The sequence below is a fragment of the Scyliorhinus canicula genome, chromosome 4 (assembly GCF_902713615.1).
Source record: "Scyliorhinus canicula chromosome 4, sScyCan1.1, whole genome shotgun sequence".
Lineage (NCBI taxonomy): Eukaryota > Metazoa > Chordata > Chondrichthyes > Carcharhiniformes > Scyliorhinidae > Scyliorhinus > Scyliorhinus canicula.
The window spans coordinates 74,782,290-74,806,630 of record NC_052149.1 but is presented as its reverse complement, the minus strand read 5'-3'; the positions used below and the strand labels follow the sequence as shown (position 1 = coordinate 74,806,630).

Here is a 24,341-nt window from a genome sequence, read left to right as displayed (position 1 = left end):
TAACGTGGCCAAATTTGCAGATGACTCAAAAATAACAGAAAAGGCAAGAGAGGGATGCAAACAGTTTGCAAAGACATACTGATAGGTTAAGTAAATGGGCAAAGATTTGGCAAATGGAGTATACGGTCAGAAAATGTGAAGTTGTTCATTTTGGAAGGAAGAACAAAAGAGCAGTGTTATTAAAATGGAGAAAAACTACGAAGAGACTTGCGGATACTTGTGTCCGAAACACAGAAAGCTAGCATACAGGTGCAGCAGGTAATCAGGAAGGCTAATGGAATGTTAGCCCTTATTTCAAGGGGGTTGGAGTACGAGTAGGGAAGCCTTACTGCAACTGTACAAGGTACGGGTGAGACCACATCTGAGTACCGTGAGTAGTTTTGGACTCCATATTTAAAGAAAGATATTACTTCATTGGAGGTAGTTCAGAGAAGGTTCATTGGGGTGATCCCTGCAATGTAGGGCAAAGATTAACGAGGTTCGGTGCCATTTGTGACTCCTGAGACACTGAAGCTGTCCGTGTGAAAATGCAGCAAGACCTGGACAATATCAGGACTGGGCCTGACAAGTGGCAAGTAACATTTGCGCCACAAGTTCCAGGCACTGACTATCTACAATAAGATATAATCAAACCATCGCCCTTGTCATTCAATGGCATTACCATCACTGAAACCCCCACTATCAACATCCTGGGGTTACAATTGACCACAAATTGAACTGGACTAGCCATTAAAATACTGGCGTTACAAGAGCAGGTCAAAGGCTAGGAATCCTGTCACGAGTAACTCACCTCCTGATTCCCCAAAGCTTGTCAATCACCTACAAGGCACAAATCAGGAGTGTGATGGAATGCTCCCCACTTGCCTGGATGAATGCAGCTCCAACAACACTCAAGAAGCTCAACACCATCCAGGCCAAAGTAGTCCACTTTATTGGCACCCCCTTCCACAAACATTCACTCCCTCGCCGACACACAGTCGCAGCCGTGTGTACCATCTACAATATGCACTGCAGGAACTCACCAAGGCTCCTTAGGCAGGAACTTCCAAACCCACGAACACTATCACCTAGAAGAACAAGGCAGCAGATACATGGGAACCCCACTACCTGGAGGCTCCCCTCCAAATCACTCGCAAACACCACACACACAAACAACACAAACACCACATACAAACACAACACATCACACACAATAACTAAGATACACATACACACATCCATACAACAAACAAAGGCAGTGGACATTATTATTGCCTCTCAGCAACAAAATACATTTCGAAGTGAAAAACTTAATTAGGTGGGCAGTAGTTTGAGGTTTAAAAGCAAAAATGGCAGAATGAGAAGTTGGAGTAGCTCACACAATGCTACTGAGTGATGGGATGTCAGGCTTCTCCTTGTGCTGAGTTAGTAACCTCAGTTTTTCTCCAACCATAATTGGTTCAAAGGTTCAGTGAACGAATGCTGAGTATTGTACTGCACCATGGAGACGGAGAAGAACGCAATTTTAAATCCTGGTCCAATGTGAATTAAATGATCTCAGCTACGACATTAGTGGGATGTGCCAATTGATTTTAGCAGCCACGGACAATAGAGTTCTTAAAAATGTCAGCCCTTCTGCACTGTAAATTCTATGAAAACTATGGATATTCACTTTTTAAAAAATTATCAAGAAGCCATGGGCAGGAAATGCACATGTGCAAACACTTGGTGAGGACAATAACAGAATCAGTGAGCCTCAGTGTCAATGCTGCAGCAATATTTACTCTTCAGGCTCATTAAGACTGGTCGTTTAATTGTCTGAGGTAATGGATAATGGTAATGGCATCTACAGAACTGAATCCCGGCAGAAGTCAGTAACAGTGTTCCCACCTGACAGATCTCCTCCTTGCGGATTCGGTGGAAGCTCAATTGACTTAAATTGTAGTTGTTTGCAGCGAGTTGTGAAATCTGGGACCGGCTCTTTGTCATCACTAACAGATTTGAGATTTCTGTGGCAAGAAAATAGGAGAAAAAGATTTGATATCTGTTAATTTCAATACAAACAGTCCCTTATACAACGTGCAGGGTGTTGTGCTCAACTCCACGTAAGGAAGAGTTTTGGAAAGACTAAGGTTTCTATCATTCATCATTCTATTATCCAGCTGAAAAGTTAATCCACGGAGAAGAAAAATGAGAACGCTTAAAGGGGAAGTGTTCTTTGTTGATCTCACATGTAAATGAGCTCTGACACACTCAAAAGGGAACTAGGTGAATTCCTGATTTAGTGGAAGAGCTTGGAAGAGGAAGGATAAATGTCTGCCAGTTCCTTAAACAAAACCTAAATGACAGAATAAGGCAAATAGCCAGCTGCTTGCAACTCTAAAATGTTTTCAAGGAGCCATGACTATGTTCATTGAGGGCAATTTTGAGCGCACACTCTCCGTGCGTGGGATTGACGAGGTGGGCTCAAAATCCGGAGCGAATCGAGAACCGGGAATCTCTCTGGCATGATCGCAAATTCCGATTTTCAACCCCCTTGCTGGATGGAGTAACTCAAAACACACCGCGAGAGCCTGGGAACCTAATTTTAATACATCAGCATGTCATTAGGGAGCATTCAAACCTGGACTCTTCCCTCCCCTCCCCAACCCCTCACACGGAATATTCAACTTTACATCAGAGTGAACCTGTCAACCTGACCTCAGAGGGGGATTTCGGAGGCAAGTGCTTAGGCAGCCATCACTCGCCCGGGTATTAAATGCTCAGGGGGCACCGGAGAAACCATATGTTCAACTCAAGGCTGGAGGTGGGTTTCAGTCTCACAAACACTGGGGCAGGGATTGCTTGCCTACCCGTTATGTCGGGGCGACCCTAAAGGGCTTTGAACGCTGGCATACAGGCAGCGCTTCCTGTGTCCTCATTGCTGGGCTTGTTTCCAAATCGCCGCTGAGGGTGTGCCCTTCCATAGTGGAAACTCGAAAGTGGGTAGGAGGGGGTGAAACAGAGGGTCAGCACTGGGGGTGGGGGGGCGACTGTGAAGTTCTTGGGTGGGATTCCATGAGAGGCCAGGCTGCAAGGGCAGAGTGGGGGACTCAGGAATGGGGTGCATCTCTGCCCCATGAGGCATGAAGCCTCTCTGGGGGGGGGGGGGGGGGGGGGGGGATGACTGTAACACTCAGCAGAACTGTGAGGACAAAGGGGTTAAGCTGCATGGAATTTCAAATCCACTTGTCAGCAAAGTTTGATGTCAGGAATTGGTGTTGGGCCCGATGGCTGTGGCTGAAGGCCCCTAGCATTGAACTCGGATTCTTATACAAGCATTAACATGACACAGATGACACTGACATGTACCCCTGTGCAAGGCATGATGGTGATGTCTGGCATCACTCACCCCATTCAAGGTCATGACCGAGGGCATCTTTGAGGTCCCACATGAGGATCCACTCAACTGCCTTTTCACCTAACATCAGGGTTTGGGAGCGGGTTGGGGGAATGCTCGGGGGTAAAGTTCCACTGAGTCTCCTAAGGATCCACGTGGAGTTGAAAAGGATGACTGTGGGGAAGTGGCTATAGTGTGAGAGGGAGGGTGTGAGGCTTAGTGGAGAGGAACTCACTAATGGAGAAACACATAGGTGGATGTCCCAGAGGCTTGGAGTGCTGAGGATCAGGGCTCTGTCAGTTCATTTTGGTGTTCTCTTCTACTCAGTGCATAATTCTGGAGCTAGTTGAGTTGTCTTTTCTATTCACAGCAATGGAGCAGAGCAGAGACATCGATGTGCCGCTGCACATGGCCAGTGTCAGTGCCCTGCAGAGAAGGGGGAGGCTGGGCCCATAGCTGTTCCAGGAGCAGCACCGCAGATGGTGGAGCCTCATCAGAGACACTACCAACAAAGGATCTTCCTGCTAATGAATGAGCTTATCATGGGGCTCAGAGACACTGGATGACCTCTCATCTGCTGCAGACCCCTCCGAGATCAGGGATCCTGATGTTTTCCTCCAACTAGCTGCCAAGGTGGGCTGCCTCTCTACACTTTGTCAGCCCATGGCCTCCTCATCACTGGAGAAGAGTGGCAGAATATGAGGCCGGAGTGTTAATACCAGCTGCAGTGCATCGTAACGGAGTTATTAGTGTGTGAGATGGGAGAGACATGGCGCTGCCACCCTCACACTGCACAGGGATGAAGTGCCGTGTCTGTGCAGGGGTTTGTGGAACACAATGCCATGAAATGACAGGGTGAAGGATCTTCCTGTGAACAAAGTGATGTTAATGCAAGATCAATATTACAATGGTGATCTGTCTCTACTACTGCCTAGGTTCACACCTGCCCACTAGATACTGACTGTTTCTTACTCTTCCTTACCCTCCCATTACATCTCGGTGTTTCCCCAGGATCCGCAGCTGACATTGAGGCGGCCTGCTGCCTTACATGCCGTATGACCGTGGCGGGTGTCCCTTGGGGGGACTGGACCTTGAGGGTCCGGGCCCACTTTCGGGCAGCACAGGTGTTGCAGTGTGTTGGGCTGGAGGTGTGCCGCTCACAGAGAAGGGTGCATTAGATGGCCTGGACACCCCCAGGGTCCCGTGGGTGGAAGGACATATTCTGTCAATCCTCTTCCCTTCATGTGTCTGTGAGCATCTGTGCTCCTCCATGGGATGGAGGGCCAACTGAAGTGAGGTCCAGAAGGTCCACCATTCTCTGGTGCAGACACTAGTGGTTTCCTATCTGTGCCTGAACCTTGCAGTTGAAGCCCACAGCCATGAAGGACAGGAGCTGAGCCATGGAGCGCATATCCCCCGCCATGGAGCCTATCACTGCGCCAAGGTCGCCACCCTTGGGGAACCAACCTTCGCAGTGTTGCCCTTGTTGCATTGGAGTGATGGCACAATCTCCTTGGACAGCAGCAATGTGGCTCCTCCAGTCGGCCTTGCAGCCCGAGGAAGGACATGGTCATCCCATCCTGTTGCAGCTCCAGCGAATCTGGGTCGACAGGAGCCAGGGGTACGTCATCAGCCTGGGGCTCAGCAGAGTCCTGGGCTCAGGCAGCCCTCCGAGTGCCGGTTCCCTGGAATGTCCCTGCCTCCACCTCCTGTGGATCTTCCACTTGAGGTGCTCACTAGTGAATGCCTGAGAAGCCTGCCTACTATTTAATCCCAGCGAGGTGTGAGTATCTGTGCTGGTGGAGGGTGCGGGTGACAGGTGTGACACCTCTTCAATGCCGGTGTCTGAAAAGTCTTCTTTGGAGTGCTCGTGTCCGTGGCCCCAAGAGGCTCGAGGATGGTTGTGGCAGATTAACTGATTGCCCTGTAAGGGAAGGGAGATGGCATTAGTGCATCACAGGGACTAAATGATGGGACAATGTTTAATCATATGAGCATTAAGAATGTGTGTTCTGAGAATTCTCACTTTTGTCTGCAGCCCCCCACATCGCCCTCTGCACAGGCACAGTCTTGCTGCTTCCGGATCAGCTCAAGGGTTCTTTCCCCAAAGTGGGCGAAGCATCTGAGCTCATGCATAACTCCGGGTGCTTGTGCCCGCTCACGTCTGTTATTCTCCGATTTCTCCTACAATGAGACAGATGGGGACAGTATAGGCGGGTGTTCTGCCAGTTCAGATGGTGATGAGGTGTGGTATGCATTGGGCTCAAGTGGGAGCGGGGATGTGAGGAGGCCTCATGGCAGGTGTCGGAGGTCCGAGGGATGTGTGAAGGAAGTGCAGTGAGAGACTGGGAGTGGCAGACTTACCCTAGCTGTGCGTAGGTCATTCATTTCATCTTTAAAAAAAAAATTAATGTCGAGTACTCAATTCTTTTTTTTTCCAATTAAGTGGCAATTTTAGTGTGTCCAATTCACCTAACCTGCACATCTTTTGGGTTGTGGAGGTGAGACCCACACAGCCACAGGCAGAATGGCCAAACTCCACACAGGCTGTGGGTCCTCGGCACTGTGAAGCAGAAGTGCTGTGCCACCATGCTGTCTATCATTCACCTTTTTGCACCACTATTGTACTGTCCTCTTCTGCAGTGAGAAGGCACTGACTTAGGCTGCCGCTGTCCCCAAGGAGGGCTGGCCACCTTGCTGGATGGACACCTGTGGGACAGTGTATTGAAGGAATTCCGCCTCTGCTGCACACCATCCAGGAGTCTGGCCAAAGCTCCAGAGAAACGCGGTGCTGGTTTCCTGGCAGCCATCCCCTTGAATGGATCAAGTGCTGGGGAGGCATTTATATGAAGCTCCCCACTGATTGCAAAAATTAAGTTGATCCTGGGCAAGTGAATCAGTGGGAGGCTGATTTTTATCCATGTGGTAAAAGGAAATTGTCAAGGAATCTCAATATTCTGTGAAATTTCCCGCCAATGGCGCCAGCGGGATTCACACAGGTTTTCTCACCGGAACCAACACTTTGCCAAATGTGGGTAAGATTCTGCCTTACGTAGATCATCATGAAACTTTGCTCCAGTGACATTATGACTGGGCGACAGTCTGTGGACAGTACTCTAACAAGGGAGTTAAAGGAGAGAGAGAGAGAGAAAATGTAGAGGAAGCCATGCCTTCACTCCGGGGCCACCATAAAAAAGATAACTGTTTGCACTACCACAAAACACAATCAGGTAGTTTTGGTCTATAAAACAAACTCCCGAGATAAAGTATGCTCATTTCTGATCTCTAAATTTCTCAAAGCAAAAGGTGCTTCTCCAGGAATTCCTGTCCACAGATATTTGCTTGAACAAAACATTTTCCTTTAAACATAAGAATCCCAAGTGCACAAAGGCACAAATTCCATTTGCAACACGGAAACATGGTTTTTAAGAATCTGATTCCAAAAGACCAGAGTGCTTTCCTCAGCTTGAGTTAAATTGCATTGTTGATAGCAGATTAGAGGAAGGCTTTGATCTGTATCTAACTTCTGCTGCACCTAATCTTTCACAAGTTTAATGTTGCATCTAAATGCACAAGATGGGAAAGGGTTTGCTCCCAGCACTACATTCATTTAAGTATAAACTTCACAAAAAGTAACTGAAAAAAAGATTATATTATCGAAAGCGCTCTGCAGACACAGACATGGTATCGGTATGGTGGATGCTATAGAAGGGAAACATCAATGGAAAATCTCCACAGGAGGAAACCCACACAGACATGGGGAGAATGTACAAACTCCACACAGACAGTCTCTCAAGGTCGGAATTGAACCCAGGTCCCTGGCTTGCTCTTGTTAATAATGATGCTGCAATCCTGATGCCTGCGAACATCACTAAAAATCTCTTTATGGCCATATTTATACTCTAGCTACTGTAGTGATATCATGGTTGTGTTGTAATTCACCGACTGACTACTAGGTGTCTCATTAATATGTAAGTGAATGTTAAGAGTCAGATGACCTCAGGATTGTTGATGGAGCTGGGAGAAGGGTTGCTTGTGCATGATCATACTGTTATTCATCTGTTATTTTGTATATATTTGACCCCAGTTAATGTTAATAAATCATTTATAGCTTTACCTACAAGTGTTCTTGTAATATAAATCAGGCCATCTGACAAGAACATTATAGCTACCAGCCTCAAACCAGTTGCTATTGTATCAGTCCCAGTTAACCTGCTCAGGAGAGAACTTTGCACCTACATGATTGAAGTCCTGTTTCTAGACAATAGCTACATTTAAACTAACCTTGATGCCACGTTATATTTACACATCAAACCAAAGCAGAATGAGACTTGGCCTTCTACAAAGTTTAGCATAACTTCGTTGTGGAGTGACATCAAGCCCAGACTCTGGATCTAGACTAAACGTTTAGTGTTAGTGGGAAGCTAAATCAGCAGAATAAATGTATTGGAATGATACTGCGTGCACTCTGCTTACTGTTTTACTTTTCTGATATTGAAATGAAAATGAAATGAAAATCGCTTATTGTCACGCGTAGGCTTCAATGAAGTTACTGTGAAAATTCCGGCGCCTGTCTGGGGAGGCTGGTACGGGAATCGAACCGTGCTGCTGGCCTGCTTGGTCTGCTTTAAAAGCCAGCGATTTAGCCCAGTGAGCTAAACCAGCCCCTAATTGGACATTGGGGTGGATTTTCATCTTGGAGGCAGGTCGCTGGGGTTGGGAAATTTCCAGACTTGATACGCCCTCCTCAGGTGAAAGTGGTCACAAAGTCAGGACTTGTCATTCGGGTGGGGGAGGGGCAGGGCCGTGCTGTAGTCTGACCCGTCACCTCAGGAAAGAGTGGGGTGCAGAGGTGGATTGTTTAAAAGGTCACCCACGGCACTCTGGTGCTTCGTCCCGGCTGTAATAAAAACAGTACGGCCCACCAGCTGTCACCTCACCCCCACACACTCTCCATCCTGCCTCATGCCCTCCAACCAATGAGGGAATTTGATTGGAGTTTGAAAGGGAGGAGAGAGACACAAACCAGGGTTTGAAAATTAACTTTGAACGGATGAGAAATAAATTCACCAGCTATTTTGTAAACTGAACAAACTGTTAAGTAAACCTACAGCAAATAGTGGGAAGTATTCAAATAACTTTTTTGCTACAATACAAAAACAGTACATAGCCTTAAAAGTCAAAGGTTCCAGATCTACATTTAAGTAACCATGATCAACAAATAAGACAAGGATTAATAGTGAGCAAGAAGAACAGTTTTACACAAAAGTGCAAGGAAAAATAGAAATCCAGCAAAACTTGAGAGAGCTACAAAAAGTAACAAGGGGACAAAGAATATAAATCATTTTTATAAGAAATATAAGAGGTGCAAAAAAAGTGACAAAAACTTGCAAGCATTAACTTGCAAAGCTAACAGTAGAATTTGGTATATCAGTAAATATGAGGAGTGGTATAGGGAAAAGTGGGCCATTTAAAGGCAGACTCGGGACAGCACAGTGGTACAGTGGTTAGCACTGCTGCCTCACGGCACCGAGGGCCAGGATTAAATCCCAGCCCCGGGTCACTGTTCGTGTGTAGTTTGCACATTGTGGGTCTCACCCGCTGGGTCTCACCCCCCACAATCCAAAGATGTGCAGGGTAGGTGAATTGGCCACACCAAATTGCTCCTTAATTGGAAAAAAAGAATTGAGTACTCTAAATTTATACAAAAAAAAATAAAATAAAAATAAAGACTCAGTTGTTAATTTATAATAAGGAAATGGCAAACTTTTTAATGACTACTTTGTATCAGTTTTCAGAGAAAAAAAATCAAATACCAGTGGCACACAGGAACATAAAAGTAGGTCAAGCGGTGGAACTTATTAGATATAATGCAAGTCAGAAAATAGAATCGCTGTAAATCTCTATCTATTATTTCAGAAAGGAAGGAGAAAATATCCGAGATCACCAGTTGTGGGTAAATGACTTTAATCATAGGGACAGTTGTGTATCCAGATATGAAAATGGCATTAAGTTAGGAGGCCCATTAAGTTGAGGAGATGGGAGCAGGAAAGTACAAAGGGAGACAGACAGGCAAAATGAATGTTCAAAGCTGCACCAGTTTGGGGAATGTAAGGTTGTCCATTTTGGATTCAAGAAAGGTGAATCAGAATTTTTTCTAAACAGTGAAAGGGGTGGCGCAGTGGCACAGTGGTTAGCACTGCTGCATCGCAGCGCCAGGTAGCTGAGTTCAATTCCAGCCTTGGGTGACTGAGTGGAGTTTGCACTTTCTTCCCAATTCTGAGTGGGTTTCCTCCGGGTGCTCCAGTTTCCTCCCACAGTCCAAAGATGTGCAGGTTAGATGGAATTAGCCATGCTAAATTTGCCCCTTAATGTCCAAAGATGTGCAGTTTAGGAGGGGTTACAGGAATAAGGCCTGGAGTGGACCCAGGTTGGGTGCTCCTTCAGAAGGTAGGTGCAGACTCAATGGGCCGAACAGCCTCCTTGTGCACTGTTGGAATTTTATGGTTCTAAGAACTGTGGAGAAACAAAAGAAATTTGATGTCCATGAACCCAGATTACTAAAAACTCATGCACATATAGAAAGCAGTGAGACAGGCTAATGGATGTCCTTTATCTCAAGTAGACTGAAATACAAAAAAGGAGGAAAATATGCGTCAGATGTACAGATGGTTAAACCCTACCTGGAGTACCGAGTTCAATTTTGGGCCTCGCATCTCAGGGAAGATATCCTGGCCTTGGAGATGGTGTAGTAGTAATTCACTAGATTAATCTCAGGGTTTAAAGTTAAATAATGACAGATTTGTGTTGTATTCCCTTTAATATAGTCAGCTGTGGGTGAAGTCCCAAAAGTCCCAAAAGGTGTGCTTATTAGGTGAATTGCAAACTCTGAATTCTCCCTCTGTGTACCCGAACAGGCACCTGAGTGTGGGATTTTCACAGTAACTTAATTACAGTGTTAATGTAAGCCTACTTGTGACAATAATTATAACTGTTTTTTCAGGCTGAGGAATCCTGAAAAAAAGGAGAATAATCGTAAAGTTGGAGATAATCAATTCAGGTGTGAAATGAGGAAGCACCTTTTCACAGAAAAAATCCTCGATCTGAAATTCTGACCCCAAAAGACTGTGGACGTTGGGTCAATTGAAATTTCCAAGACTGGGATTGACAGACTTTTATTAGGTCAAGCTATTAATTGACAAGCCTCAAAGACAGGCAACTGCAATTGAGCCACAGATCCACCATATTCTAACTGAACAGTGGAACAGGCAGTATAGGCTAAGACCCAAATAGCGATGTGTACCGTTAACTTCATATCAAAATAAATTGAACTTTACAGTACAAAGGTCAGTTGAGACCACTTTGGGTTAAAGAGATTTCGCAATGGTAGCTGCTCCTATGCCAAAAGCAGCATCTCAAATGAGCACAGGCCCAGATGATTTCTCTGTGCTCATGTTTTTTGCTGTTTTTTTTTTTTGCAGCTATATTCATAGATTTAAGTTCAAAAAGTAGAATGTGTACGTCTGCTAAAAGGACTGTGTGGGCGTATGTGTGGGACTGCATATGTGTGTGTGTGGGCTTTAAGAGTGCGTTGGTTTCTATGTGTGGGTTCAAAGGAGGAAAGGTGCATACCTGTGGCTTTGAACATTGTCAGCTTACGACTTTACATATCGGCTACAAATTAATCGTTGGCAATTAATTTCAGCAAATCAATGTTAATTGATGACCTTTTGTGGCAGACTATAATTACATTGTGAAATTAAGGAGAAAGAATGGCTACTGAAAGATGGTTTGTGGGAAAGAAGCTTAAATGCATGGGAATTTTCATTTCAATCAAGTCTGCACAAGCGTTCATAATCAGAAGAATATTAACTCAGAATTTACAACATAAAGAGCGAATATTCACCTCTGAAAGCCCCATAGAAACTTCTATTTCAATTACATTCCAAAGTAAGTCAATATGTTCCTTCAATCAAACAGGAAACAGCAAGTTGATAAACAAAATAAGACCACATTAACTATGTCGTTCCTGCACTGAATTTTATTCTCAAGTATTTTAGACAAAAAGGGGTGCGAGAAGTGGGAGATCAATGATTTTTTTTAAATGTAAAAGAGCAGGCATAGGATATCACACTTAAGAAGATTTCCTGAGTTATTGGGTTCAAAGGAAGCAATAGTTCTTGAAGCAGACTCGCAAAATCTCCTACTTGAAAATAAGTGAGGATTCTCAAACAAAGTACAGCTTAAAGGGTATGCAGCAAATCACACCAGCCACATGTAAAGGTCAGTCAGAAAAAGATGTTTTGATAAGGAGTTTCCTTTTGTAATAAACACCCAAAGAAAACAGATTCCTTCGGCCTCTCTGCACAAGACAACAAAACAAAAATATTAAAATAAAATAATTAAAGGGCAGCATGGTGGCGCAGTGGTTAGCACTGCTGCCTCACAGCGGTGACGTTCCAGGTTCGATCCCAGCTCTGGGTCATTGTCCGTGTGGAGTTTGCACATTCTCCCCGTGTTTGCGTGGGCCCTGCCCCCACAACCCAAAAGATGTGCAGGGTAGGTGGATTGGCCACGCTAAATTGCTCCCCAATTGGAAAAAATGAATTGGGTCCTCTAAATTTACAAAAAATAAAACAAAATAATTAATGGAGAGAATTCTAGCACCGCCAATATTTATATCCACTTCGCATCTTTAAATCACGACACTAGCTTGCACAAAATTAATTATTTTAATTAAAATATTAAATCTTCTAAAAATAAATATCATTTTGTTCTCAACACAGTGGAGCTGTTTGTGAGCCTGCCAGTCTATCAAATTTGTAAAGAAACTGCTTAGTAGAGGAAAACATCGAAGGTGTCAGATGCAGAAGGCGTCAGATACAGATTTCTATAGAATTACATTCTATAGAAATGTAATTTGTGACCAGCATGATTGATTTATTATTTCTGCCAATGAATATAAAAACCTACATTGTACCCCTCTATGTCAAAGAAAGACAAAAGAAAGACTTGTATTTATACTGCACCTCTTATGCCACCGAATGCAGCACGGTAGCATTGTGGATAACACAATTGCTTCACAGCTCCAGGGTCCCAGGTTCGATTCCGGCTTGGGTCACTGTCTGTGCGGAGTCTGCACATCCTCCCCGTGTGTGCGTGGGTTTCCTCCGGGTACTCCGGTTTCCTCCCACAGTCCAAAGGTGTGCAGGTTAGGTAGATTGGCCATGCTAAATTGCCCTTAGTGTTGGGTGGGGTTACTGGGTAATGGGGATAGGATGGAGGTGACGACCTTGGGTAGGGTGCTCTTTCCAAGAGCTCGATGGGCCGAATGGCCTCCTTCTGAACTGTAAATTCTATGATTCTATGCAGCAGAAGTGTTTTAAAATCAATGATGTGGAGATGCCGTCAATGAGTCAATAAAATCAATGAGTATTTTTGAAGTATAGTCACTGCTTTAATGTAGACCAAATTGTGCACAGCAACTCTCACAAAAGCCAATGTGATAATGACCAGATACTCTGTTTTCGTGTTGATGAATATTGATCAGGACACCAAGGATAATTCCTCTACTCTTCCTCGAAATAGTGCCATGGGATTTTTTTAAATGTTCAAGCTGACAGCACAAAGGCGGCCTTGCCTTAACATTTCACCTGAGAGATGGCACCTTCAACAGTGCACAACTCCCTCAGTACTGCCCTGGAGCATCAGCCTTGATTTTAGTGTTCAGGACCTGGAATGGGACTTGAACTCACAATCCTCTGGCTCAGTGGTTACAGTGCTACCCACTGAATCACAGCTAACACACAACACTTGGATAGCAAATATACTTTGAACTTAATTCATTTCATATTTTCAAATCATTGAATATGCAGTTTGTTTTAAGAATCAAGATAAATATTGGGCGCGATTCTCCGCTCCCCACGCCGGGTGGGAGAATCGCGGGAGGCCCGGGTGAATCACGCCACGCCGCCCTGGCACCCCCCGCGATTCTCCCACACCCCCCAAAATGGTGTGTCAGGTTTTGCGACACGCCGCTCGGAGAATCGGCGCTCGCCATTTTTCCCGGCGACCGGCGATTCTCCGGCCCGGATGGGCTGAGCGGCCTGACGACCCTGACGGGTTCACGCCGGCGGCAACCACACCTGGTCGCTGCCGGCGTGAACAGCGCGCGACAGGTAAGTGTGGGGCCTGTGGGGGCAGAGAGAGGATCGAGCACCACAGGTGTGCTCGTGAGGGGACTGGCCCGTGATCGGTGCCCACCGATCGTCGGGCCGGCGTCTCTAAGAGATGCACTCTTTCCCCTCCGCCACCCAGCAAGATCAAGCCGCCACATCTTGCGGGGCAGTGGAGGGGAAGACGGCAACCGCGCATGTGCAGGTTGGAGCCGGCCAACCTGCGCATGCGCGGCTGAGGTCACTTAGGCGCCGCCGGCCGCGTCATTCTCGGCGCGCTGCTTTGACGCAAGCGTAAAGGACCGGCGGCCGAGTTTCTTCCAACGCCGCTCCTAGCCCCGGGGGGGGGGGGGGGGGGGGGGAAAGAGAGTAGAGAATAGGGGGCGAGGAGCGGTCTCCGACGCCGGAGTGAAACACTCTGGGTTTCACTCGGCGTCGGCACTCAGTCTCCCTTTGGGAGAATCACGCCCATTGTGTTTATAAACAAATGAAAAGAGCTTTGGAAAGTCTCAGCATTTGAATAAGAAGAAAAGGTATGGTAACATTTCTGGTAAATTGACCCCAAAACATTAATTTATCTGCCACTTAGAAGACTGAACTCCTGTGCATTTTCAGCAGTTTTTGCTTTTTTTATTTCAGATATTCAACATTCACGATTTTCCTTTTATCTTAATGTTGTTCATTTGCATGGGGTGTGTTCTAAAAGAGTAGCTCTCCAACATATATCAAATGTGCTAAGAATCCTTGAAAACAAGTGTTGGAACTAAAGTATTAATCTAGTTGGTTGCTTAAAAAAAAACCTGCCGAGTTGTCTAAACTATTGTTTTTCAAACTCTCTTCCTCCCAAGGACCCACTTTTGCCAACTGGCCAAACCCTTGAAACCGTGCGCAGGCCGGCCTTCGCAACACGTGCCACGTTCGCTTTCCTTTAATGTGAAAGGGAAGCCAGCTTGGTCCTGACAATCTCACTCCTAGTCAGGTTCACAGGAGGCGAGGGCAATGTGCATATCAGGTGCAGAATTCTGCCAGTTTCTTTGTGCCATCTTCATCTTTGTGAGAATGGAAAATCTCACACATATAGATCATCATGAAGGCCAATAGCAACAAAGTGCTAATTTTACTCAGCACTGGATGCTCCTAAAATGCTGACAGCCTCATGGATGTTTGGTGTGTTTTTAACTTGCTGTAAGTTAATAACCAACTCTGGGGTCTAAACCTCAAAAAGGAATTTTTCACCCACCACGTCTTTTTCAAAATCTGAAACTTCTCCTCTAATTTACCATACGTTACTGCGTATAACACATATGGGCTTTGCATTGGCACAATTGACAAACCATACCTCAAAAAATCATCTTTGTACTGCTTTGTTCCCAAGTTAAGTTTCTTCTTTGTGGGTTATTAACCAGGGGTTCTAGATCTATGTACAAAGCTAACACTAGCACTGCTCTATTCTGTTGTGGACTCTCCTGGCAGCTCTCTCCGGCGATTCAGACAGGAGATCCTGGCCATTAGGTACATTGCCTGTTTGTGTCTCTGGCCATCTCTTCCTTGCAACAAAGTGACCATCTCACTGCTGCCGCTTATGGTTGGAAGACTGCTCACAGCCTTGTTTTGTCCTTATTTAAAAGCCAGTAACAGCCACATTCTCAATTTAAATGCTGGTAGCAATAGTTGGGCACTTCTCCCGCAACCAGGACCATTGTGAGAATGCAGTGAAACCGATCACTCCATGACCCTCCTGCGACCCACCCCATGGGCCACGACCGGCACTTTGAAAAACCCTGGTCTAAACAGGCAGTATTATTCTTACCCTTTCAAGCAGCAATTAAATATATTGACTTTTACAGGAAAACTTTGCCTCTTCAGATTGCTCAATGGCTGACACTATACTTACCGAGTGTTGCACAATCAGCAGTTAATAAAGTCTAAATAATCTCTGAAGAAATGTATTTACATAAAAGTCACAGCATACCATAAAACTAAAAAAACAAAACATCACAACATTTTTGCAACTTAATTTACTCCCAAATCATTTTGTAACTTTTCATACTGAGCTCTCAACTCTCAATTATTTTTTTATACAAGAATTTTACTCATGTCAAATGGGATGGCCATATGGATAATTTGAACCAGGAAGGAGAATAAAACTGATCATCATACAGCTACTCCATTCTAAAAATACATTTATATAGAGTCGGGAAAGGGTTTTGTTCAGCTGCGAGTTCCTGCACAGTCCGTTAACACTGATACTCACAGGTGCAGTGCACCTGTGAAAAATTACCATTGGCCGTGACACTGGAGATAAGCCAGCACCTGTGGAAACCTCCCCAAACACCAATTACTGTTTTTAATAATCAACAAAGATAAGATTGAGCATTTCAGCAGCAGATGAGCTAAGGTAAGGGCAGAGTTACGGAGGTGGAAATAAGCAGGCTTAGTGATGCCCGTGTTATATGGTCAGATGTTGATGTCATGATCAAATATGACACCAGAATTACAATCACACAGGTTCAGCCTCAGCCAGTTGGCAGCGAGAGGGATAGAGTCGCTTGCGAGGGAGTTTGGGTGGGGACTGAAGACAATGGTTTCAGTCTTTCCCAGATTTATTTGGAGAAACTTTCTACTCATCAAGTACTGCATGTTGAGCAAAGAGTCTAACAATTTAGAGACAAGAGTGGAGTCAAGAGAGATAGCGACGTGGTAAAGCTGGATTTCGTCAAATTACATGTCAAAAAGTTCATGTTTTCAGATGATATTGCCAAGAAGCAGCAAGTAGATGAAAAATAAGAGGCAAAGGATAAATCATTGGGCTACCACAGCTAACAACTGTGGGGGCAAGAGGAGAAACCATTTCAGGTGATCTGCTGGCCAAGAATAAATAGATAAGAAACCAAGCAGATGGACAACGGAGGAGAGATGTTGGAAGAGGATGGTGTGATCAACCATGTCAAAGACTGCGGACAGGTTGAGAAGGATGAGGAGCGAAAGTCAATTGAATCCAACTGTGCAAGAGGCCATTCGGCCCATCGAGTCTGCTCTGACCCTCTGAAAGAGCACCCTACCTAGGCCCACTCCCCTGCCCTATCCCCGTAATCCCATCTAGCCTGCACATCTTTGGACATGAAGGGGAAATTTAGCATGGCCAATCCATCTAACCTGCCCATCTTTGGACTGTGGGAAGAAACTGGAGCACCCAGAGGAAACCCACGTAGAAACAGAGAAAACGTCCAAACTCCACACAGACAGTTACCCAAGGCTGGAATTGAACCCGGGTCCCTGGTGCTGTGAGGTAGCAGTGCTAACCATTGTGCCATCGTGCCTCCTACCCATGTTACAGTCAAATAGTATGTTATTTGTGACCTTGAAAAGAGCATTTTGGTACTGTGACAGGGACAGAAACCTCATTGGAAGATTCAAATATGTAGCTTGAGGAAAGGTGAACAAGGTTTTTTTTTTAAATCAAAAAGCAAACAAACTCGTGCAACTTTTGTAATTCTTTTGTCATTCTTACCTCTCGGTTTTGGTGGGCAGCAGGTTTTCAATTGGAAACTTACATCCTCAGTTTTAAGAATCTGCCCTTTGAGATGACTCATGAGTTCCTTAAGGTTTGTGGAGTAGCTTTCAGAGCCATTCAGCTTGTAACCAGAATTCTTACTCACTTCAATTTGAAAGTTCTTGTACTGTTTTGTTGGTCTTGAGCCACTGTCTCCAACACAGAAGTCAATGCACTTGAAGAAAACAATTGAATTTTATGATTAATTTGGAGGTGTTTGTTGTCATCTAGTTTATAAAAGGAAAATTCGGGGAGAGGCAAGTTATTTCCTGAACAAAGTACGCTCTTGGGTTTCTCTTAACTATATGGTACAAATATCCATGATATTTTTATAGATATTTTTAGACCTAGTGAGAGCAGTAGTTAACATCATCACTTCCCTTCAAATCAATGTGCTGGAGTCAGATCAGCTGCAAGTTAACAGTAAGCGGTGATAGCAGCACGGTAGCATAGTGGTTAGCACAATTGCTTCACAGCTCCAGGGTCCCAGGTTAGATTCCTGTCTTGGGTCACCGTCTGTGCGGAGTCTGCACATTTTCCCCGTGTGTGCGTGGGTTTCCTCCAGGTGCTCCGGTTTCCTCCCACAGTCCAAAGATGTGCAGGTTAGGTGGATTGGCCATGCTAAATTACCCTTAGTCCAAAATTGCCTTTAGTGTTGGGTGGGGTCACTGGGTTATGGGGATAGGGTGGAGGTGTGGGCTTGGGTAGGGTACTCTTTCCAAGAGCCGGTGCAGACTCGATGGGCCGAATGGTCTCCTTCTGCACTGTAAATTCTATGATTCTATACCTTTAAGTCATGCCTGAAATCCTCAACAATGACTAGTTTGCTCCCAACTAGCTGGCCGCTGTTAGGAGGGGGCATTAGATCAAGTGCTGCATACCAAAATGAGTGACAACAGGCAACTTATGTGGAAAGAGCTTTACAAATTTAGGCAGTTCCAAGAATATCGGAAGACAATTTGGAATACTTTGCCAAGACTTCATTAACTTTATCAACATTTGTTCTCGAAGTTGTCCGAGAACTTCACCGAGAAAGAACTCTATCTTATAGGAGTCACCAGGAGAGAGGGAGTACTTGCTTATCATCTTGCTCGGGATCCCACCTTGGTCTGCAGGCCGAAGGGAGGACACGAGGCCAAGTGGAGCTATACCAGCTGCTGCTGGAGAAAGGGACAGGAGGACAACCTGGACTCCTACCTGCTGTGGGTACAGGGTATACCTCCCTCATCCTCTAAATCTCCTCCACCATGACCTCCAGTGCTACACCCGAGAAACTGTGTCCTTTCTCTCAGTCCCTGAGCCATCCTAAAACATGTCACTATGTTACACTCCACATCTTCAGTGGAAGTGGGTGTATGGAGCCCACATTTACTGCCCCCCAAAAATTGTGTCTAATCAGCACTCAAGTGTTAAACCAGAAGATGAGTATTTTAGTACTTCCCAGTAGGTTTGAGGTACAGTAATCAGCAATTAGGACCAATACTGTGGGTTAAATCCAGACTTTCAAACAGGATTATTTTGTTAATACAGCCCTTATTTAGTGCTCAATGTCACCCTTTGACCAATATTACCTCCTATTACCCTCAGACATTACAATGGAAAAAATAATGTGCTACTTCATTCAGTAATTAGTGGTGCGACTATATTGATGCCTTATGTAGCTGTGAAGTGGCTTTTGAGAGTCACAGTGACACAAGACAAAATTAGCATTTAACAGCTGTAGAAAGCCACCTTAAAGAACTGCTCTCAAAGCAGCAGTACATCTGGAACAAGTTTAGGCCCTGATTTCTACCACAAAATAGCAGTGGCCAAAATTCCGAAGTCTTGCCACCAACAGGCACTCCCTATTTTTGCAGGGCCAGGTTTTGTACATGCGAGTTTACAGAGGTAGCTGGCCATTTAAATCACTAGCTGCCTCCACTAAAGTGGAATTTTGTTAAACCACGATTATTAAACCCAGCATATGCAGATTAGGCCAGGTAAGAGCTTGGTGGATTTGTTTGGATAGCTAAGGTACTCCCTGGTCTCAGGCCACCATTGGGAGAAGTAAGGCACCCTTTGTGATTGTTAAAAGTGAACATGATTGTGTTTAAAAAGTGCATAAGCTCACTGGAACTGTCAAAGCTGTCAATGGATTTAACTCTACTGGGCTTTAAAATTGAAAACAAGTCTGGGATTCAAAACAGATCAGCGTTTGATATTTCATTCTGCCTGTTGACAGAAGCCTGAAGTCTATCATTATAGGAATTGTGCTGGAATGACTAATTTTATAAACAAATGTCACCACAGTGGACTGACTGTTAGGTGACCAGATAGATTGACAGCTCAAAGTGTTTATAGAATAGAAAAGTCTGTTTCGATGAGAGATTAGGAATCTTAATGTATTGAATGCTTTTTTTAATTCAATGATTTTTTTTTGTTCAAAATAGTTGTGTCATCAATGGACAACTCCTGAGGTTTGCCCATGATGGATACTAGGTAAATTGGCATAGAGGGGGAAAGGAAAAAGGGTGATGGGTGGGGTACAAGGGCCGGCGGAACAAAAATTGGGACAGGCCTGTCAGATTTTCTCACCATTGAAACTCAACCAGCAGAACAGAGTTGTTTGTAATGCAGTGAAGCTCAGAGGTGTGAAATTCTACTTCCCTTTAAAGCAACTGCAGGTCCCAATGAAATGAACGGTGGCAGGATGGGTACAAATGATGTCTCTCTGTCAGGAACATCACCACCGCAGGTTTGCACAAAAAAAAATCACAATCCCATGATCTGAATTTGAGCCTTTCAAAATAGCAGGTGGGACATCGATACCAAAGTCTTGACCCTATTTCCAGTAAATGAAAGTTTTGCCAGGAGAGGAAAAGTGCTTCAGATATGAGGAAAACCTGATCTAGCCTGGGCTATTTGAACTCAATGTGGAGTTCTAACCGACCCCACTTTCACTTTTGTAACAGTGGCTAGCACTATTGTTTCACAGCATCAGGGTCCGAGGTTCAATTGCCGGCTTGGGTCACTGTCCGTGCGAGCCCTCCCCTTGACGGCGTGGGTGCCTCCGGGTGCTCCGGTTTCCTCCCAAAAGTCCCGAAAGACGGGCTGTTAGGTAATTTGGACATTCTGAATTCTTTCTCTGTGTACTCAAACAAGCGCCGGAATGTGGCGACTAGGGGCTTTTCACAGTAACTTCATTGCAGTGTTAATATTAGCCTACTTGTGACAATAAAGATTATTATTATTTAACAAAGACTTAAAGCTACAATGCAGGAGTTAGAAAATTTAGATATGTCGTGTGTTTGAGCGATGGTGAAAGCCTGTCGAATTAGCAAGCTCTAAAGTTATTTAAATTTGCAGCCCTTTAAAAATTAAAACACCCAGTCAGTGAGAGGCAAAAACAAACTCAAGCTGTGGAGATTAAATTCTCAGTCCAGTAGGGCGGCACGGTGGCTTGCACTGCTGACTCACAGTGCTGAGAACCCGAGTTCACTGTCTGTGTGGAGTTTGCACATTCTTTCATGTTTGCATGGGTCTCACCCTCACAACCCAAAGATGTGCAGGGTAGGTGAATCGGCCATGCTAAATCACCCCGGGCGCGATTCTCCGCTGCCCACGCCGGTTGGGAGATTAGCGGGAGGGCCTCCCGACATTTTTTGCGCCCTCCCGCTATTCTCCCCCCCCTCGCCCGACCCACGTCACGAATCACCGCGGCCGATGGGCCGAGCGGCCGGGCCTTTACGCCCGTTTTTTCACGGCAGCAAACACACCTGCTTGCTGCCGTTGCAAAAACGGGCGCTGGATGCCCGTTTGGGGCATCCAGAGGCCCGTGTGGGGCGGGAGAACCACCGTTGTGCTCGGGAGGGGATAGGCCCGCAATCAGTGCCCACCGATCGTCGGGCCTCTCCGCCGCCCGACAAGATCAAGCCGCCACATCTTGTTGGGTGGCGGTGGAGAAATACGGAACCGCGCATGTGCGGGTTCCGTCAATGGCGTGATGACGTCACCCACGCATGCGCGGGTTGGAGCCGGCTCCAACCTGCGCATGCGCGGCTGACGTCATACAGACGCCAGACGCGCGTCATTTTGGCGCGCGGCCTTAACAACGGTCGTTAAGGCCGCAACGCCGTGATTCCCGGGGTCCCGCTCCTAGCCCCGATGGGGGGAGAGAATCGCGTCCCGGGAACGGGCATGAAGGCTGCCGTGAAACACGGCCAGTTTCACGGCAGCCTTTACGACTCTCCACATTTGCGGAGAATCTTGCCCCCCTTCTTTGGAAAACAAATTGGATACTTTAAATTTAAAAAATAAAATTCTTAAAAAAGGCTGGCTGTGTCAGAGAGAGGTAAAACAAACCTGGTTAAGGATTACAATAGTGATTTGTTAACATTACCCTAAGGATATTATGTCATTATTAATGCTCTGCTGCTTTCCACAGCCTATAATTATCCCAGCATGGTGTCCAAAAGAGATTAAAAATGAGTGATCTTTGATTATAATAATAACCTTTATTAGTGTCACAAGTAGGCTTACATTAAATGAAATGAAAATCGCTTATTGTCATGAGTAGGCTTCAATGAAGTTATTGTGAAAAGCCCCTAGTCGCCACATTCCGGTGCCTGTTCGGGGAGGCTGGTACGGGAATCGAACCGTGCTGCTGGCCTGCTTGGTCTGCTTTAAAAGCCAGCGATTTAGCTCAGTGACCGAAACCAGCCCGCTACACTGTGAAAATCCCCTAGTTGCCACACTACGATGCCTGTTCAGTTACACGGAGGGAGAATTCTGAATGTCTTCACCTAACAATCATGTCTTTCGGGATTTGTAGGAGGAAACCAAAGCGCCTGGAGGAAGCCAACGCAGACACGGGGAGAACGTGCAGACTCCGCATAGACAGTAACCCAAGCCGGGAATCGAACCCGGGTCCCTGGGACTGTTAAGCAACAGTGCTAATCACTGTGCTACTGTGCCGCCTATAATGTGGGGTTATGAATAGAAGTTGGTTTGGTTTTTTTTATAATGGATTAAGTACTTGAGTGGATTTAAACATTTTGAATGGACATTTAGAAATTGGAGTTAAAAAAAAAATACTGTGAAGACTATGATAGATATTCAGCCCTTTAGTTTTTTTCATCCCAACATGGCTCCTAAGTTCTGCTATTGTAGATATTGGGTGATTTGGCATGGAGGATGTAAGGGCAAAGGGTTGTGGATGGGTTAACATGATTTTGCATTAGGCTAGCACTGGGTGCTATAAAGGGGAATAGGGTGGCAAGGACTGCATGATGGTCGATGGGGTGGGTGGGTGGGGGACATGAGCTGGCCTGGATATATGCTGACCCATGGGATGAATAGGTGACATGATTTGCCAAATGGTGTTTGAGAAGCCATTGGGATAATTGAAGGAGTTGTGAAGGCTGAGGGTTACAGGACTCATGCAACCCCGCTCCAAAGTGAAAATTCAGCGCATCTCACTGATTAGGTTGCAAATTTGATTTCCATCTTACAACTGATAAAATAACAAGATTATATACAGATTACAATCCCCAAATGTTCCTTGCTCGTTAACATGGAGGAGGAAGAAACAAGGTAACTTAATTGTTCAAAAGTGTTCTCAATAGTTACCTCAGTGGGTCCACTGCATGCAACTGTCATAAGGATGTGGTTGAAATCTGTACAGCTCCAACGCAACACGTACATGCCATCCTCATTGCCTTCGTGTTTCAACTTGTTGATAGCATATTCAGTACTGATAAAAGCAAATTGTGAAAAGGTCATGATTATGGTCTGCATTTATTAAAATTCTGAGGCAAGGTTAAAAAAGTTGCTTTCTTTGGAAATTAGGAGACAAAACCAAATTGAATTTTTAAAATTATATAAGGCATGAGCAAAGGACTCAGAAGTTAGGATGTTAGGTACAGAGCTTTTAGATATCAACAGCTGTTAATCAAATTACAAGAGGCCACTGTAATGGTCTTTTTTAAAATTTCAATTTACCGTATTGGTCCATGGCAGCCATTTTTAATGTTGTGCACTACTAAAGGTGGAGCCACTTCTGTGCACAGGTAATGGTGGGCATCTACTGTTAATCGAAAATAGCCATCAATCAAGGATACCATGGAAAGAGCTTCTTCATAGGAAGATAGCTTGAGCTCCTAAAACACAAAATACATTAAATTCAGATAGTTTAGGTTACATTTTATTGTTCCAAATATGGTGTTGACATGTTCACAAGTCTCACGTTTTTCAGCCAAAAAATGGAAAACCTATATTCAAACTGGTTTCTGATTATGACAGTAATGTTAGATAACTGATATGAGGACGATCGTGATAAGCAGCTTGAAAATCATTAGAAACAGTCAGTTAATTTGTTCTGGTGGCTCAATGGTTCTGCACACCGTTTGGAATTGAACCTGAACACTGTCTGTGATAAATTACCTAATCTCAGCTGTTAGAGTGGAGCGCTACGTTTGGCCTGAGCATCATTTTGACTGAAGAGGGAAAGAGCCTGCCAGGGTTCACCTTCCTGATGGCTATCAAGTGATCCTTGCATCAGTACGCCTGTGAGCTGGTTTGAGCTCAGCTACAATACCTTACTGGATTGAGTAACCCGTCAACCCTTACTTCCCTGTTGATGTTTATATATAAATGCTGAATACTCTGGTATCAAACTTCTTTGCCTAACTGTTTAATGGAGGTATTAACCCATTTATTTTAAGTTTTTGTTAAAACAATAGATTGGAGAATTGCAGTATTAAGAACTCCCACTCTAAAATTACCAATGGTAATTTCTCTCCTTGGTTGTCCAGGTTCACACACAAAGGATGATTTAGCGGAGGTACTCAAGGCTGGATGGCATCTTCGGTGCCTCAGTATCAACAACTGCACACGGGCAGGGGAGGAAAGGTGCAATGGTGAACTATTTTCCTTGTTATATATCGCATGTTTCAGACTCAATTTCCGCAACTAACATGCAAGAGTTGGACAATTGTAACATTTACAGCACAACTGCCAGAAGCAAACCTTGAAAACAAAGGAATTGTAATACAGGTGGTAATATACAACTTGGATGGGAGTACAAAATGGGGGCTAGTGGATTGGCTACTTGTTATAAACGGGCCAGATTCTCTTTTCTACTGGTCAACAGAACAGAAAATTAGAAAACTGTAAGCAGCTGAAGGCAGGTAGTAATGAAGGAATTTGGGGATTGAAAAGGGGCTGGTTTTGGTAACAACTCTTGAGGAATGTGATGCTGCAGCTTCCATAAATGATG

The 24,341-nt window shown here is 44.9% G+C and overlaps 1 protein-coding gene across 2 annotated transcripts in view; it reads right to left on the bottom strand.

Annotated features, from left to right (window-relative positions):
• Positions 1–24,341, bottom strand: part of jak1 (Janus kinase 1) — a 195,960-nt gene that overhangs the window by 34,826 nt on the left and 136,793 nt on the right. For both annotated transcript variants that reach the window (XM_038794475.1, XM_038794474.1), the window contains exons 8-11: positions 23,066–23,223; positions 22,694–22,817; positions 17,045–17,261; positions 1,870–1,988 (exon numbers count right to left, since the gene is read on the bottom strand). In XM_038794475.1, the coding sequence (XP_038650403.1) occupies positions 1,870–1,988; positions 17,045–17,261; positions 22,694–22,817; positions 23,066–23,223 (618 nt within the window). The remainder of the gene's footprint in view (positions 1–1,869; positions 1,989–17,044; positions 17,262–22,693; positions 22,818–23,065; positions 23,224–24,341) is intronic.